General features: G+C 42.9%; 1 protein-coding gene across 1 annotated transcript in view; it reads left to right on the forward strand.

The window, feature by feature from the left end:
* The window catches only part of T265_02143 (hypothetical protein), a gene marked incomplete at both ends in the record, with an annotated part of 15614 nt that extends 10577 nt beyond the window's left edge, over positions 1-5037 (forward strand). Inside the window, one exon of the mRNA XM_009166317.1 lies at positions 4539-5037. Coding sequence (XP_009164581.1) covers positions 4539-4711 — 173 coding nt within the window. The remainder of the gene's footprint in view (positions 1-4538) is intronic.
* Between the last annotated feature and the right edge of the window lie 9352 nt (positions 5038-14389).

A 14389-nucleotide genomic window follows, 5' to 3' on the forward strand; every position in this document is an offset into this window, starting at 1 on the left:
ATGCTGATTGGATCCCTGAAGTGGGACAAACATCTTTGATAGCCTTGTCAAGTTAGTTAGCTTTATCAGACCAATATGTATGGATTGATTCACTTTGTTCCAACGGGTAGCTCTTTGTAGATTTGTACTGTCAGCCTCTTTTGGTTTCGCCTTAGCAGCTGTGGATAGAACATGGTTTATTCCTAGTCAATTAGTTGTAGACTGGTACGGGATTTGGCGAATTCACGCTTACATCACTCTCGTTTGGAGGGTCGTCCTCCTGTCCTGGCACAGTTATTCTGGTGAGTCCACACCGAAGGTCAAAGCACTGGATTCGAGTTTTGCTCTTATTAAGGCTTACCATCACCGTGCCGGGGTGGGGCAGTGGTAACACGCTCGCCTCGCATGCCAAATGTGCGGAGTTCCAACCCCGAAGTGGCGAAGGATATGCACTGCTGATGAGCTGTAGTGAGGGCGAAGTTCGAGTCCGGTGCTTCCGCCCTTTGGTGTGGACTCACCAGAATGATGGAGCCAGGACAGGGTTAGTCTGAGAACAATCCAGATCAACAGGCTCTAGGTTCAGTACCAATCAAAACATTAAAACATTTTGTACGAAGAACGATCGTATGTGTTTGGACAGATGGTGGTATAAATACCAGCTATCGATACTTTTCAGTCTACCTGCCACTCGGTTTCAAATAATCCTGTAAGAACAGGCTAGTAACCAACATACCCAATTATCACGTTTCAAAATTTATATCTTTGTTGGTACGACATTAGTGTACTAACCAAGTAGGTGGGCAGTATCACGTCACCCGAAATTCAGTTTCAGGTGGATGGTAGTAACTCCAACTCAGATTATCGTAACAGTTGTGGGTTTTACCACATGAATTACGAAAATATCAAAAAAGCATCCTCATACAGGACCAGCATAGCAAAGCGTTGTAGTTATGAGTGACGCTTCTGTCGCAATTTAACTAAATTCCATGTCTCAGATATAAAATAAGCCTTAATATCTTGTAATAATACGTCCTACCGATAATCTCCATCACCTTTAAGCGTGAAATAACTGGGGTGGGTGTGTTGTTCAACAAGTTTATGAACAGATTCCCAATGTATTCTGAAATATGTTTTGGTGCTTGGTCACCAAGCGACCATTTTATCTTGTCCTCAGTGCGATTGCAACGGTATATACTGCTGATGAAACATGCTAGTAGTGTCTGGTTATGTGTCAAAGCTCCGTCCCCACATGTGACAAAACATTATTACGGAAATGACGAAACCGTTTCGCAGTGCCTGTTCAATATTCGAAGAACTTCCAGGAAGGTTCAAGAGGACGCTCGATAATATTCACGTTCCAAAAACTCTGCACAAATGGGATTTGTATTTTTGTGTCTACTAGTTTATAATCACTTAGTCTTGGGCAACAAACAAGTCCGCATTGGAGGGGATTTTTCCTTTCATCAAGCTATCTACCTTTGCCTAGTTTTACACTGGACACTCTTTAGGCTTGGTTGAAATCCCGCTTCATTTGAGCTTACGTTCGTTGGGGGAACTCATACGCTTGGTTTATGACTCAAGGATTCGTGTGCCCCACTCCTAAGCTGCTCATCACTATTCATCAAACAATCGGTTTTCCGACGCTAAAGACTATATCTGCGTCAGAATGGGTAAGCGCCTCATGATCACTTTATACTGAAAACAGGTTTCTGGTAGTGAAACAAGCTTCGTCGTTGCGGGAAGGCCAGTATCTTTACAGCTATTTCGAACATTGTACTTAATGTCATGTAAATCGAATGATTAGGCCTCTTCAATTTCCAGTAGAATTTATTTTTGTAATGGGAAACGAACCACTTATTTAGCTTGGTTTTGACGCTTTTTACTTGCGCGATGCCTCTTGAATTCCGGAGGGAGTCCCAGTTCCAAGTTGCCCTAATCCTGATGAGAGCGGTCAAAAACTCAAATCTCTCAGCATAAATTCTGGGCAACTCTGAGATGTATACTAAGATGCCTAGTGAAAATATGCTTACACTTCCTCCGAATACCCTCATTGTCACACTAATTTAGTTTTAAAAGTAAATACAACTGGATTCAATCAAACCTCCCGTTTTGTTGGTTTTCTTCAACTGGATGTGTTACACAAGGCCACCTCATGTTTCGATTGAAGAAGATAGACAGAAACGATAGATTCAGCTGGATTTAATTCAGTCTCCTGCTGATTTATTCCTAGTCAATTAGTTGTAGACTGGTACGGGATTTGGCGAATTCACGCTTACATCACTCTCGTTTGGACGGTCGTCCTCCTGTCCTGGCACAGTTATTCTGGTGAGTCCACACCGAAGGTCAAAGCACTGGATTCGAGTTTTGCTCTTATTAAGGCTTACCATCACCGTGCCGGGGTGGAGCAGTGGTAACACGCTCGCCTCGCATGCCAGATGTGCGGAGTTCCAACCCCGAAGTGGCGAAGGATATGCACTGCTGATGAGCTGTAGTGAGGGCGAAGTTCGAGTCCGGTGCTTCCGCCCTTTGGTGTGGACTCACCAGAATGATGGAGCCAGGACAGGGTTAGTCTGAGAACAATCCAGATCAACAGGCTCTAGGTTCAGTACCAATCAAAACATTAAAACATTTTGTACGAAGAACGATCGTATGTGTTTGGACAGATGGTGGTATAAATACCAGCTATCGATACTTTTCAGTCTACCTGCCACTCGGTTTCAAATAATCCTGTAAGAACAGGCTAGTAACCAACATACCCAATTATCACGTTTCAAAATTTATATCTTTGTTGGTACGACATTAGTGTACTAACCAAGTAGGTGGGCAGTATCACGTCACCCGAAATTCAGTTTCAGGTGGATGGTAGTAACTCCAACTCAGATTATCGTAACAGTTGTGGGTTTTACCACATGAATTACGAAAATATCAAAAAAGCATCCTCATACAGGACCAGCATAGCAAAGCGTTGTAGTTATGAGTGACGCTTCTGTCGCAATTTAACTAAATTCCATGTCTCAGATATAAAATAAGCCTTAATATCTTGTAATAATACGTCCTACCGATAATCTCCATCACCTTTAAGCGTGAAATAACTGGGGTGGGTGTGTTGTTCAACAAGTTTATGAACAGATTCCCAATGTATTCTGAAATATGTTTTGGTGCTTGGTCACCAAGCGACCATTTTATCTTGTCCTCAGTGCGATTGCAACGGTATATACTGCTGATGAAACATGCTAGTAGTGTCTGGTTATGTGTCAAAGCTCCGTCCCCACATGTGACAAAACATTATTACGGAAATGACGAAACCGTTTCGCAGTGCCTGTTCAATATTCGAAGAACTTCCAGGAAGGTTCAAGAGGACGCTCGATAATATTCACGTTCCAAAAACTCTGCACAAATGGGATTTGTATTTTTGTGTCTACTAGTTTATAATCACTTAGTCTTGGGCAACAAACAAGTCCGCATTGGAGGGGATTTTTCCTTTCATCAAGCTATCTACCTTTGCCTAGTTTTACACTGGACATTCTTTAGGCTTGGTTGAAATCCCGCTTCATTTGAGCTTACGTTCGTTGGGGGAACTCATACGCTTGGTTTATGACTCAAGGATTCGTGTGCCCCACTCCTAAGCTGCTCATCACTATTCATCAAACAATCGGTTTTCCGACGCTAAAGACTATATCTGCGTCAGAATGGGTAAGCGCCTCATGATCACTTTATACTGAAAACAGGTTTCTGGTAGTGAAACAAGCTTCGTCGTTGCGGGAAGGCCAGTATCTTTACAGCTATTTCGAACATTGTACTTAATGTCATGTAAATCGAATGATTAGGCCTCTTCAATTTCCAGTAGAATTTATTTTTGTAATGGGAAACGAACCACTTATTTAGCTTGGTTTTGACGCTTTTTACTTGCGCGATGCCTCTTGAATTCCGGAGGGAGTCCCAGTTCCAAGTTGCCCTAATCCTGATGAGAGCGGTCAAAAACTCAAATCTCTCAGCATAAATTCTGGGCAACTCTGAGAAATATGCTTACACTTCCTCCGAATACCCTCATTGTCACACTAATTTAGTTTTAAAAGTAAATACAACTGGATTCAATCAAACCTCCCGTTTTGTTGGTTTTCTTCAACTGGATGTGTTACACAAGGCCACCTCATGTTTCGATTGAAGAAGATAGACAGAAACGATAGATTCAGCTGGATTTAATTGAGTCTCCTGCTGAAAACCAAATTACTTTGCAAATGGGAATATCTGGCGTATTTCGCCCCGATGGGGACCAAAAAGAACATAAGGTTAACGGAAACCCGGGAAACGTGCCTATCTGATGAGGCTTATTAAGAGCTGAACCGGTCACGTGCTGTAAACTTACGTACAGGTGCTGAAATTTGCCTCCACTGCCTTGATACCCATAAGAAAACGGAGGCCACAACACAACTGCCAGCGATGATCAGCAGGTGGTGTGCACTCTGGCTCATTTTAAAACACTTCTGAAGAAATAAACCATGCTCTTTGTTACGAAATCTTTCCTTATCTAATCAGCTCTTCTTCATCTTCTATCCCAGGCGATTTCGAAGACGTGACTGTAACGACTCGTGGCGCTAAATTCGAGAATCAAGTCATATCCTTTTTGCAAATCACAGACTTCAAGCTGGATCAGGAAGGAGATTATCGCTGTGTGGCTGACAATGAGCTTGGAGTGGACACGGCGACGGCAACTCTGGTACTGGTAAACTAGAGGGCAGATTTCGTCCTTCAATCGAGTTTGATTCCGTATTGCTTTATTTTATGCATGCATAACTGGCTGACTTATAACTTATAAATGTTGCGTAATATTTATGTCAAAATAGTTTGATCTTGATGTTATACTCTCAATCCGTTATTGGTTGTTTTTGAGAAACATATTCCTTCTGAGATTGAACAAAGCGTATATTCGACGTTCAAGTAAATTTTGTTCTAATGTGTTCCTCAGTACTTTGGCTTTATTTGGATGAAAGTCAACCAATTTCCCTTTTGAGAACTGTTTGGATATGCAAGACGGGTTGCCCCTAAGTCGTGATTGGCAAGCGTACGGAGGCCGGGCACGCGAATTACTGGTAATTGTGGGACATTTTGTGGTTGCTCCACGGCTTAATTTTGTTCAAGTCGCCAGCACAAATTTGGTACTGAAACCCAAGGATGAAATCCTGTGGGTTAATTTCTTCAAGGCCATCCAGACTTGTTCACACCTTATACAGACATCAGTTTCTTCAATGGATTACTTCTTCTCACATCATGTTTTATGAAGTCACTTTAAACCCCACTAACTCAACTACAATTTGGTTACTACACATTCATTTTATTCCTCACAGAGGCTTAAGAAAGTGAAGTGCCCGCACAGATAATTCGATGCATCTCAGCAATCACTAACCTCCTCACCATCATCATCGTCGCTATCCTTACCAATTAACGAGCATTATTTTTAGCGATTCACCTCGCCTATGATGATTATGCGTCTTCTGAGGGTTACGTTTGAGTAGCAGGAATACCCGGAACAGTTAAATGAGGGCATGTAGGAGAATACTGACCGGTATTGCAATGAATGAAGATGAAATGTGGGCCCCTGAGAATAGGTTAACTAGCTTATCAATGCAGAATTGCCTTTGGTTGCAAAACACCGTCAGAGCAACAAGTGCCGCCAACTGTCGCTGGGCTTTAGTACTCTGTCCTTAACCGGTCATACGGCATTCGCCAAGTGGTTAGACCAAATCCTTCATAGACCACGGCCAGGTCATCGTTTTACCATTACTCCTTCATTTCTATTTTATTTGGGGCTTTGCAAACAGTGGTCGGTGTAGCATATACTCTTTCAGCATCTGAAGAGTGTGGTTTAGTTGGCGAAGAATGCGTATTTTCACTTGATCGGTTATTGGGTGATGTCAAATAGTTTCTTACTCATCACCTCTTTGGTGATTTGATGAGAAAGTTTGATCGATGCCAACGATGCTCGAACACAGAATCGAGGAGGTAAGTTTCTCGAATTATTGTCCTTATGCATGCACTGCGTTCTCTGTCCTTAGTAAGAAACATCAAATTGGAAAACCTGTGCGCCTTGTTTGTTCGGAAACCTGCTTTATCTATAGCCCAAAAACATGACCTCAAAACACTCTCGAAGTAGGAAACTTATCGGTAGTCACTACCCAGTATCCATGTATGAAATTTCATTGTAGAGTCGTTAAATGCGCTCTGTAAAGATTTGTACCTTCGGTCCCAAAGTCGAAAGCAACCACCCTGTTTGTGAATACTGGAGTCGTGAACTGCCCATGAACGGACCGTTGCTTGCAGATGTAAACTGTGGTCGACGCGGTTGCTACCAGAGCAAAAGCTTATCTAGGCTTCTCGGCTGGTTGATCAAATTCAAGTCTTGATGGGACTTACCAGCAATCTGGACGCAACAGAAAGTAGTTGGATTTCTCCGTGGTTAGAATGAGAGTTTACTGAGTCTCTACCGAGCATATGAATGAGGTCCAACGTGAGCCAGTCATGTGGTACATTGATGGTCCCTCATATACCATTCTAAGTTCGTTAGGACAGTGGTGCTAGTTGCAACAAGGACGTGCACAGTGTGAAGGAGAGGAATATTGTGTTCGAAGTTTCTTTTCGTTTAAGCAACCTCAGTTTCGATGAAATCACGGCATATAGAGGCCTGTGCTAGGGTCTATCTCAGTGTGCCATTTTCATCCGTGATAGAGATTTAACCCTGGTCAGTAAAAGTGTTCCGGGAAATATTTTACAGTTCTGTCACTGCGGCAGAAGCAGTTATGGGTCAGGAGAGAAGAGACTTTGTTTTTACATAGGAAAGCTATACGCATGACCTTCGTCCTCCATAAGTGTACTGTTTTTTCTCAATAAATACTACTTTTCACCTTTTGTATTCCGTCCTATCTTGTCTCAGGCGGAACTGATCGACATCTTCCAAGTAAAAATATTGATTTTAGGGCGATTCATTCTTCCGCAGCTGAAGTTTCTTGTTGCCAAGCTGTCGCATACAGTCCATATTTCCATTAAAATATCTTTCAAATGTTCTCTGACGGTCAAAAACCGGCCGTTCTTGATGGGTTTTGATTTTTGAGTGTACAGTGGACTTGCAGTGATCGTGCGTTGACCTTCTGTGGACAAAGAATTGTTGGGAGCAAGCACAAAGAACAAAGTAACCTGAATCCAGATCATTTTTTTAAAACAAGCGAATATTCTCCATACTGCTTTTCCATCTGTACCCAAATGCCACATGATCTACGTGTGTCCACAGTTGGTCCGGACCAGGTAAGCTCCAGGTGGCACAATGGTATCTTTGATATTGCAACATCATGCTGGGTAATTAGACACTGAGAAGCATGCAGGTGGAGCGATTCATCATCCCCGCATATGTTTCTTGTGAAGACACTGAGCAATTCATCAAGTCATCCTTTGAGGGAATTCGGCGTTCAACTCTTCAACCGGAGGTGAAATGTCCGATTTTGCTGTTTGGCTTGGAAGGTATTGAATAAATCATCGTCCTCAATATCCTACGTACTCTCCGTTAGAGCGTCAGCTGATAAGACTAAAAGCCTGCGGTTTGAGTATCGATGTCAGAACAATTTGATTCTAGGAAGGAAAATTCAATAGACTTTTCTTCCTTCCAGAGACTGAGGACATTGAGGGGCTAGATACACCTTCTGGTTGCTCCTCGAGGATTCGTGGCATGGTTACAAGATAAGGAAGAATAACTCAGCTAGTAGACTCCCTTGATCATTGCCAGAAGTAGCAGAGATATTTTCTGATTTTGAATTTTCACTGAAATATTAAGGAAGCATGAGCTAGGTAAAAACGGTGTGGTTGGTGATTCCGTCGTATCTGATACCACCAAACCCAGATGCCCGGCTTGCCAGATGTTAAACACTCCATGAGGATCCCGGAGATTCAAGAGTACCACATTGCGTTAGGAATCACCTTACAACTTACAGGCCACAAGTGATCTGCTAATAAGATGAAGAATTTCATGGTCTGCATGGATGTCCATTCCAAGAAGTTGTCCGCATGAACTCAGTCAAAGCGGAATTCATGGCACGAAATAAGTAGTTGTAGGTTGTTGACGCTATATTTAATCTAACTACAAGTTAATCATAATGCTATCAGTTACTAGTGATTCGCTAAGCTTGTGGTTTGACAAATTAGCCGTTTTGGCACCCAGACAGGATATAGCACTACTTTCCTCTCAGTCACAGGGTCCACATCACGTATTGATTCTGTGAAGAGACTGGAATTTTCCACGGGGAGTTCTTCCTGTGGGTGCAGCCAATCTATGCTGACAAACCTAGAAGGACTGCACAGCTGTTAGCACCTCACAAGATTGCAGGGAGTTATGATCCCCTTTCAGGATACGGGACGCATCCTAAGTGGGAATTCCTTAATCTTCTCACACTACCAACAACTCTTTGTTACGACAGATGGATATTTCCCATTCACTTATTAAGAGTTTCCATACTTTAGGTCACCCGAGTTTCAAATGTGATGAAACACCGGGATATATATATATATATATTGAATGTTTAAATTGGTTTCTGGGACGATTCCAACTTTTTCCGAAAATAAATGATGTTTCAAATGGATGAAACACCGGGATATATATATATATATATTGAATGTTTAAATTGGTTTCTGGGACGATTCCAACTTTTTCCGAAAATAAATGATACCGATTTACCACACGAAAACTGAAAAATCCAGGAGATGTCAGGCAAGTCGCAGTCCAACTGCATGGTGATTCAAAATTTCAGCGTAATACGTTGAGCACCATTCACACTAAGAATCGATCAAAGCACGTACATACTTGTACAAGCCAAGTGAACTTATCATGCACACTATGGTTTGAATTTTGGTTCAGTAGTTTGACTCGCGTCCTTGTTTCCACTTTAGAAGAACAGGTGAATTGTCGCTTCCCGATTAACTCTGTTTGACAGCTTTCATGACGCTTTTTGCGGAAAAAATAGATCACTATGAATCCCTACTCTGTTGAGGGGCTGAGAACTAGCCATCAGGAGCTTGAAAGAGCGATACCCGAAGACAATGCTTGCGGAAAGGACTGCAGCATATTCGACGATTGGTAATCATGATGGCCATAGGTTTACAGACTTTGAATTTCCTCCTAAACAATTGAAAACACTTTGATATGGATAAGCATTCATCGTTATTTCAATTAGAGGCCTGGTGTGCCAGCGGCTGACAGAGCAGTTGTGCTATCAAAATGACCACGGATCTCGATTCTGTCCACGTTAGGTAGCAAAAGGCGTACTGATGGACTGCATGATTGACATCGGTGTAGACCATAAGCTTACAAGGTGCACGTTTCTGGCCAGCCATAATTTACTGGATATTGTTAGCAGGTAAATGCGTTGCCAACATTTATCATGTATTATCTACTGTTGTGCGGATTTCACCCGTTAGTGAGCCTCAACAAGCAAAACTTACGCAGCTGTTTGGGGGCACTGCTCCTAATTCTTATTTTTAATATTCACTACTCACACCCATCCAGTAGTATGAAGTGAACCGTAAGTAGGACAAATCATGTGTCGCCGGCATCTGCCACCCAGGGAAAGCCGGAAGGTCAGATCAATGCTTTTTTTCTAAGACTCCCCAAAAGGACTAATTATATCACCCCGTAGTTTGGTAAGATGATGAGGTGCAGATCCGTTTGGACCCTCATAGGTCATGGATTGGGAAGCTATGCATATCATACGACATAGCACATTCTAGACGTGGTTTGGCTGCCCTCCAGAGCGACCGGATGTTCCTTATAAGGTGGTGTCATATAGATAAGTGTATTTCGAAAAATTAATAACCGTTTCAACTAAAGCATACAGCAGTCTTTGCGCACCACATCAAATTGAAGAATTCAATGAACGAGGGATTCACTTCTGTTTAATAGCTGAAAAAGGATTCAGTGGATAATTGTATGCTAACACAAAAGAGGTTACCCAATTTTATTTGTTCCGGAAAAACAAAAAGATATGGAGCTTATTTGCAGGTATCACATAATTTGAGAGGAGTACGCACCTGCTGTTCAGGAGGTTGGCAATAAAATTCCTTTGCAGGGATTGTCGAAGCATTCCTCACTACAGTCGCTTTTGAGAAAGTTTCTTACCGCATACTCGCTTGCCCACAAGTATTCGTGTATTCAGGCTGAACATCTCACATTAGTACCATCCAAACTGATACATCAGAGCCATTCGGGAACAAATTTCCCGAGGTCCAAGGCAACCCTATGTGGACTCCCTTTTTTCATAAAAGAAGGTAAGTGGCGTGGATGGAACAGTCGAAGCGGTCGTGTTTTTTTAAGTGTGCAAGTGAGTCAAGAGTTAGCCGTGGACTAAAGAATAATGAGTGCGTGCAGCTGCCTTTGATCTTCCCCAGACATAAAATGGACTGAGAAAGCAGTCCGATGGCTATGGCTTCAATAACTGCAAAGAACAGCACCAAGACAACGGGCAAGGGTGATAACTCGTCGGTAGGCGCTAAGTGGGAGTAACATTGAAGGTGTCGAACGATAGTATACATATACCATGATCATGAACAAGCATCAGCCGACTGTATTAAAATCCATAGGAGTGACGATTTGCCAGCAATTCTGAAAATGGAGACTAAAATTGAGCAGGCCACCAACGGAGAACACAGTTTTGTTAGAAGACGTGCGCTGTATGTCTCATCTTAGAATGTCAGAGCAAATATGCAATCAATTACAGCTGACGGATTTCATATGCTTCCTCGTCCAGTGTTCTCAAGAGTAAATTATTCACAGATAAAAACAAATTATCTCCCTAACGACGAGTGAATTTGCTTGAAAAAACGACAAAATTGGGAGTTATCTATCGTTCTGTGCCTGAATAGCCAAAAGCTTGTTGTTGGTGATTTCAATGATGACAGGTGTTATGCGAAAAAGCAAGCGATTTCAACAGTGGTGCACGCTTTGAGTGTCCAACAGTTGTATGGTAATTAAGTTTCGTACGTATATCGGTACAACCCGACAAACTAGAAATCCAGAATTCAACGAAGAGTGACAACCAGCACGTATGTATTCGAATTGGCGAATATGTACAGCATATGGAATATTAAAACAAGAGAATAATGAATAGAGCAATGAATGGAGCATCAGTCATGTTCATCACAAGTTGATCACAAATCAAAATTTTTGGGAAAGAGATCTTTCAGAAGTCAGCCTCTCATGGATAAAAAGCGGACCAGGATGACTGATACTGTTAGAAATTACCACCACAAATTATCTGTAGCACTTGTAAACCGCTATCTTTCATGCTCAGTATCATCTCCCTCCTCCTTATCAATATCTGTCACAGTACCCTCCAAAAGTTTTTTTACTGGAATACATTTGCAACCGCCCGCTTCTTGGGTCCGACTTGACTTTGGGACTTTTGTAATATGCACGCTATGGAAGCACCAGGGGACAGTGATTCTCCGAAGGCAGGTGTTCACGACAATTTCTGTGGATGGAAAACAGAAATAAAGCTCATGAGCCAAGGCCCAGTAAGCAAAGTTGTACATCACCAATACTTACATTTGAATCAATCAAAATGGTAGACACCGTATACTACACTTTTGCCGCGGGATTGGTCTTGTGACTGCCTGCTGGCTATCACTGGCTGCTACTAACTCTAAACGTGAATAAACATTTTAGCGACACACAGTGGACTCAACTATCTACACATGTGGATTGACATTGCGATCACGAAAGATCTGGAATACCAGGAGTTAGAACACCCTTGGTGTAGTGTTTGAAAGTAATCCGGAGCTACGTAACTTCCCAGTGTAACTGCGAGCCAAGAATAACTTGGATTTTTCTCTTTGTGACCTTGTAACTGACTTACATTAATCTGTTCCTTGCATCAGAGTCTCCATAGGGCCGTCGACCACTACAAACCCATAAATGCAATATGGGTTAGCAGGAAAATTTAGAGGGCGAGGATACGATGAATACCGGTTTCTCATCTCACCTAGTACTTTACCCATCACGTTATGGTGTGAATGGAATGCTGCCGCAACGACCTGCGTAAAATGAACCGCCATGAAGTGAACTCGTGATAATGAGGTGCTGCGCGACATATGTGGCGACTACGGATGCATGAACGTATTCAAGCATTTGTTACTGTTAGTGCTTCTGTCTAGTTAATCCAGATGGTGGTTCTTATCACACTTCTGAACATTCTCCTCTGGGCTCTTAATGAAATGGCTGATGATCTGGTAACCTGTTAGCTAAGTTGAAACTATAGCGTACGAGACGCTGTAAAGTACCGAACAACTCTTACCTGATGACTGGGCCCCTGTCAGTCGTTAATAAAGACGACACTAGCGCTGGTGTTAAAGACGCAGGAGAAGTAATTCAAATGATGATCGGTGAACTAGCTATAGCACACGGCTTATTGCTGACAAACTGATTGAATGGACTGATTGAATTAGCTGTGACGGCTTTAGGGGCAGAAAATTTGTAAGAAGTCGACTGCAGGAACATGCTCCCCGGCTCCGGCAAGGCGGCTATCGAAACTTTTGCCGAATCCAAGGACACTTTGATCAGGGTGTCCCCTAAGTAATAGTTCGTCTGCCAGGCTTCTTTAGAGTTGTATGTGATGCTTCTTGGTTCACTACCTAGTGCCAGCCATTGTACAGGGCTTTTTGAAAACCGTTTTATCAAAATTCCGTTACGATACAACCACGGACGGACAACCGCTTGATAAGAATCAGTGAACTTCCAGATGACAAACGAACATCCACACCAATAATGGCCACGCCGAAAAAAACCTGAAGGGGCGGAATGTCCTCCTTATGGTGCTTGCAGCCGAACTAAACTCATAGATATTTCTCCAAGATGGAAGAAATGACTAGCTGTGAACTAGCGTGAAGCACGAAGCAGTCAGCTAATTTGGATTTAACTGGTGGAAAAATCCCATCAATTAGGGGACCAAGTTTATTTCTTGGCTTGCACCACCGTTTGCTACGTTTATCTAGAAGAGCAGATTTATACCGCTGCATTTTCGCGACAAACCAAGATTTCGACTGCCCTAATGAGGTGAGACCACGTAGGCATGCGAAGTTGAGTTAAATCGGCCAAATGCACTTAAAATTGGCTCAATTCTATTCAGTCTAGTTTTCTATAGAGGAAAATGTCGGTAGCTCAGGTAACGTAGATGGTTGTTGGCTTGTTCACTGAGCTAGGCAATTTGATTGCAAACGTCTCATCACCAATCGAGCTGACATCATCAGCACATTAGTGAGGAGCGCTCCCCAATGTTTAAATGTGCCTGATGTCCACTACTGGCCCGGAATTCGCATTGAACTGGCTGCATGGGCAATAATTGCGCCCTCCGTGGTCGTGCAAACTCAAAATAGAGCCGCCATTCTCGACCTGTATAGGAAAAAGTGCTTTGTTATTGCGGCCGCCGTACCGGTAAAAAAGCCAAGAATTGCGCCCCGGCTAGTGAATTTTGTTTTGTTATTTTTAATGACTGTTGGCACATGCTGTATGGGGCGCGCGGCAAGGTTTACACTCCAAGGGTATACCGGACGCTTGGAAGCGCCACTGGATAAATTGGTGGGCTCTATGTACAGAACAGGCGGATATCATGGTAGGATGGTCAGTGCTCTCAAGTCCTATCAGAAAATAAACCGATTGTTACGATCTTGTGAGCGCATGTAACGCATTCGTCCGGGAAATGTTGGGGATATGTTGAACCACGGGCAAGCCATGAAACTGGGTACGGCAGTCGGGGTACCGTCAATGCGACTTCGTACTTGGGTTGGCGGACGGCCCTGTACATGAGCATTTTGAGTGGGACATTTGGAGTTGTCATCGAAGTTAGGATTTGCCGGGAAATCTTGACAAACGAATAGCAGAGTGGATCAAGGATACTCTTGGAAGCGTCGAGGGCGCGCGATGTTTCATTTCCCCTGTGTAAGAGAGGCAGTGTGACAGCATTGTCTAAATTGGGGGCTGAAAATTGGAAAGTATCAAAATTTCAGCCAGAAAACACTATGGCCCGAATTAGATTGCGGCCCGAAGTGAAATGGAACAAAAAGTGGAAACAATTCCTAATTAGTACAGCGAGACCATCCTGCCCGAGTTCAAAAGAGATAATCAATATTCATGTGCAGCTTTTAGGTATTCGGTCGATGAGAACCAGCTTGGTGTGGTTACTAAGTCACTAATTCTTCCAGTGGCACTATCAAGGGGCCGATATAACCTTGAAATTTGAACTTCCAAGTGCGCTCGATAGAGAGTGTGCTAACCATCACGAAAACTTATTAGCTATGGCGCAATTCTTGCCTTTTTCCGCCGGTACGTCCGCCGCAATGACAGAAGACCTTTTCCTATACAGATCGAGACCGGCTGCTCTGT

This window comes from Opisthorchis viverrini (genome assembly GCF_000715545.1).
Source record: "Opisthorchis viverrini unplaced genomic scaffold opera_v5_25, whole genome shotgun sequence".
NCBI lineage: Eukaryota > Metazoa > Platyhelminthes > Trematoda > Opisthorchiida > Opisthorchiidae > Opisthorchis > Opisthorchis viverrini.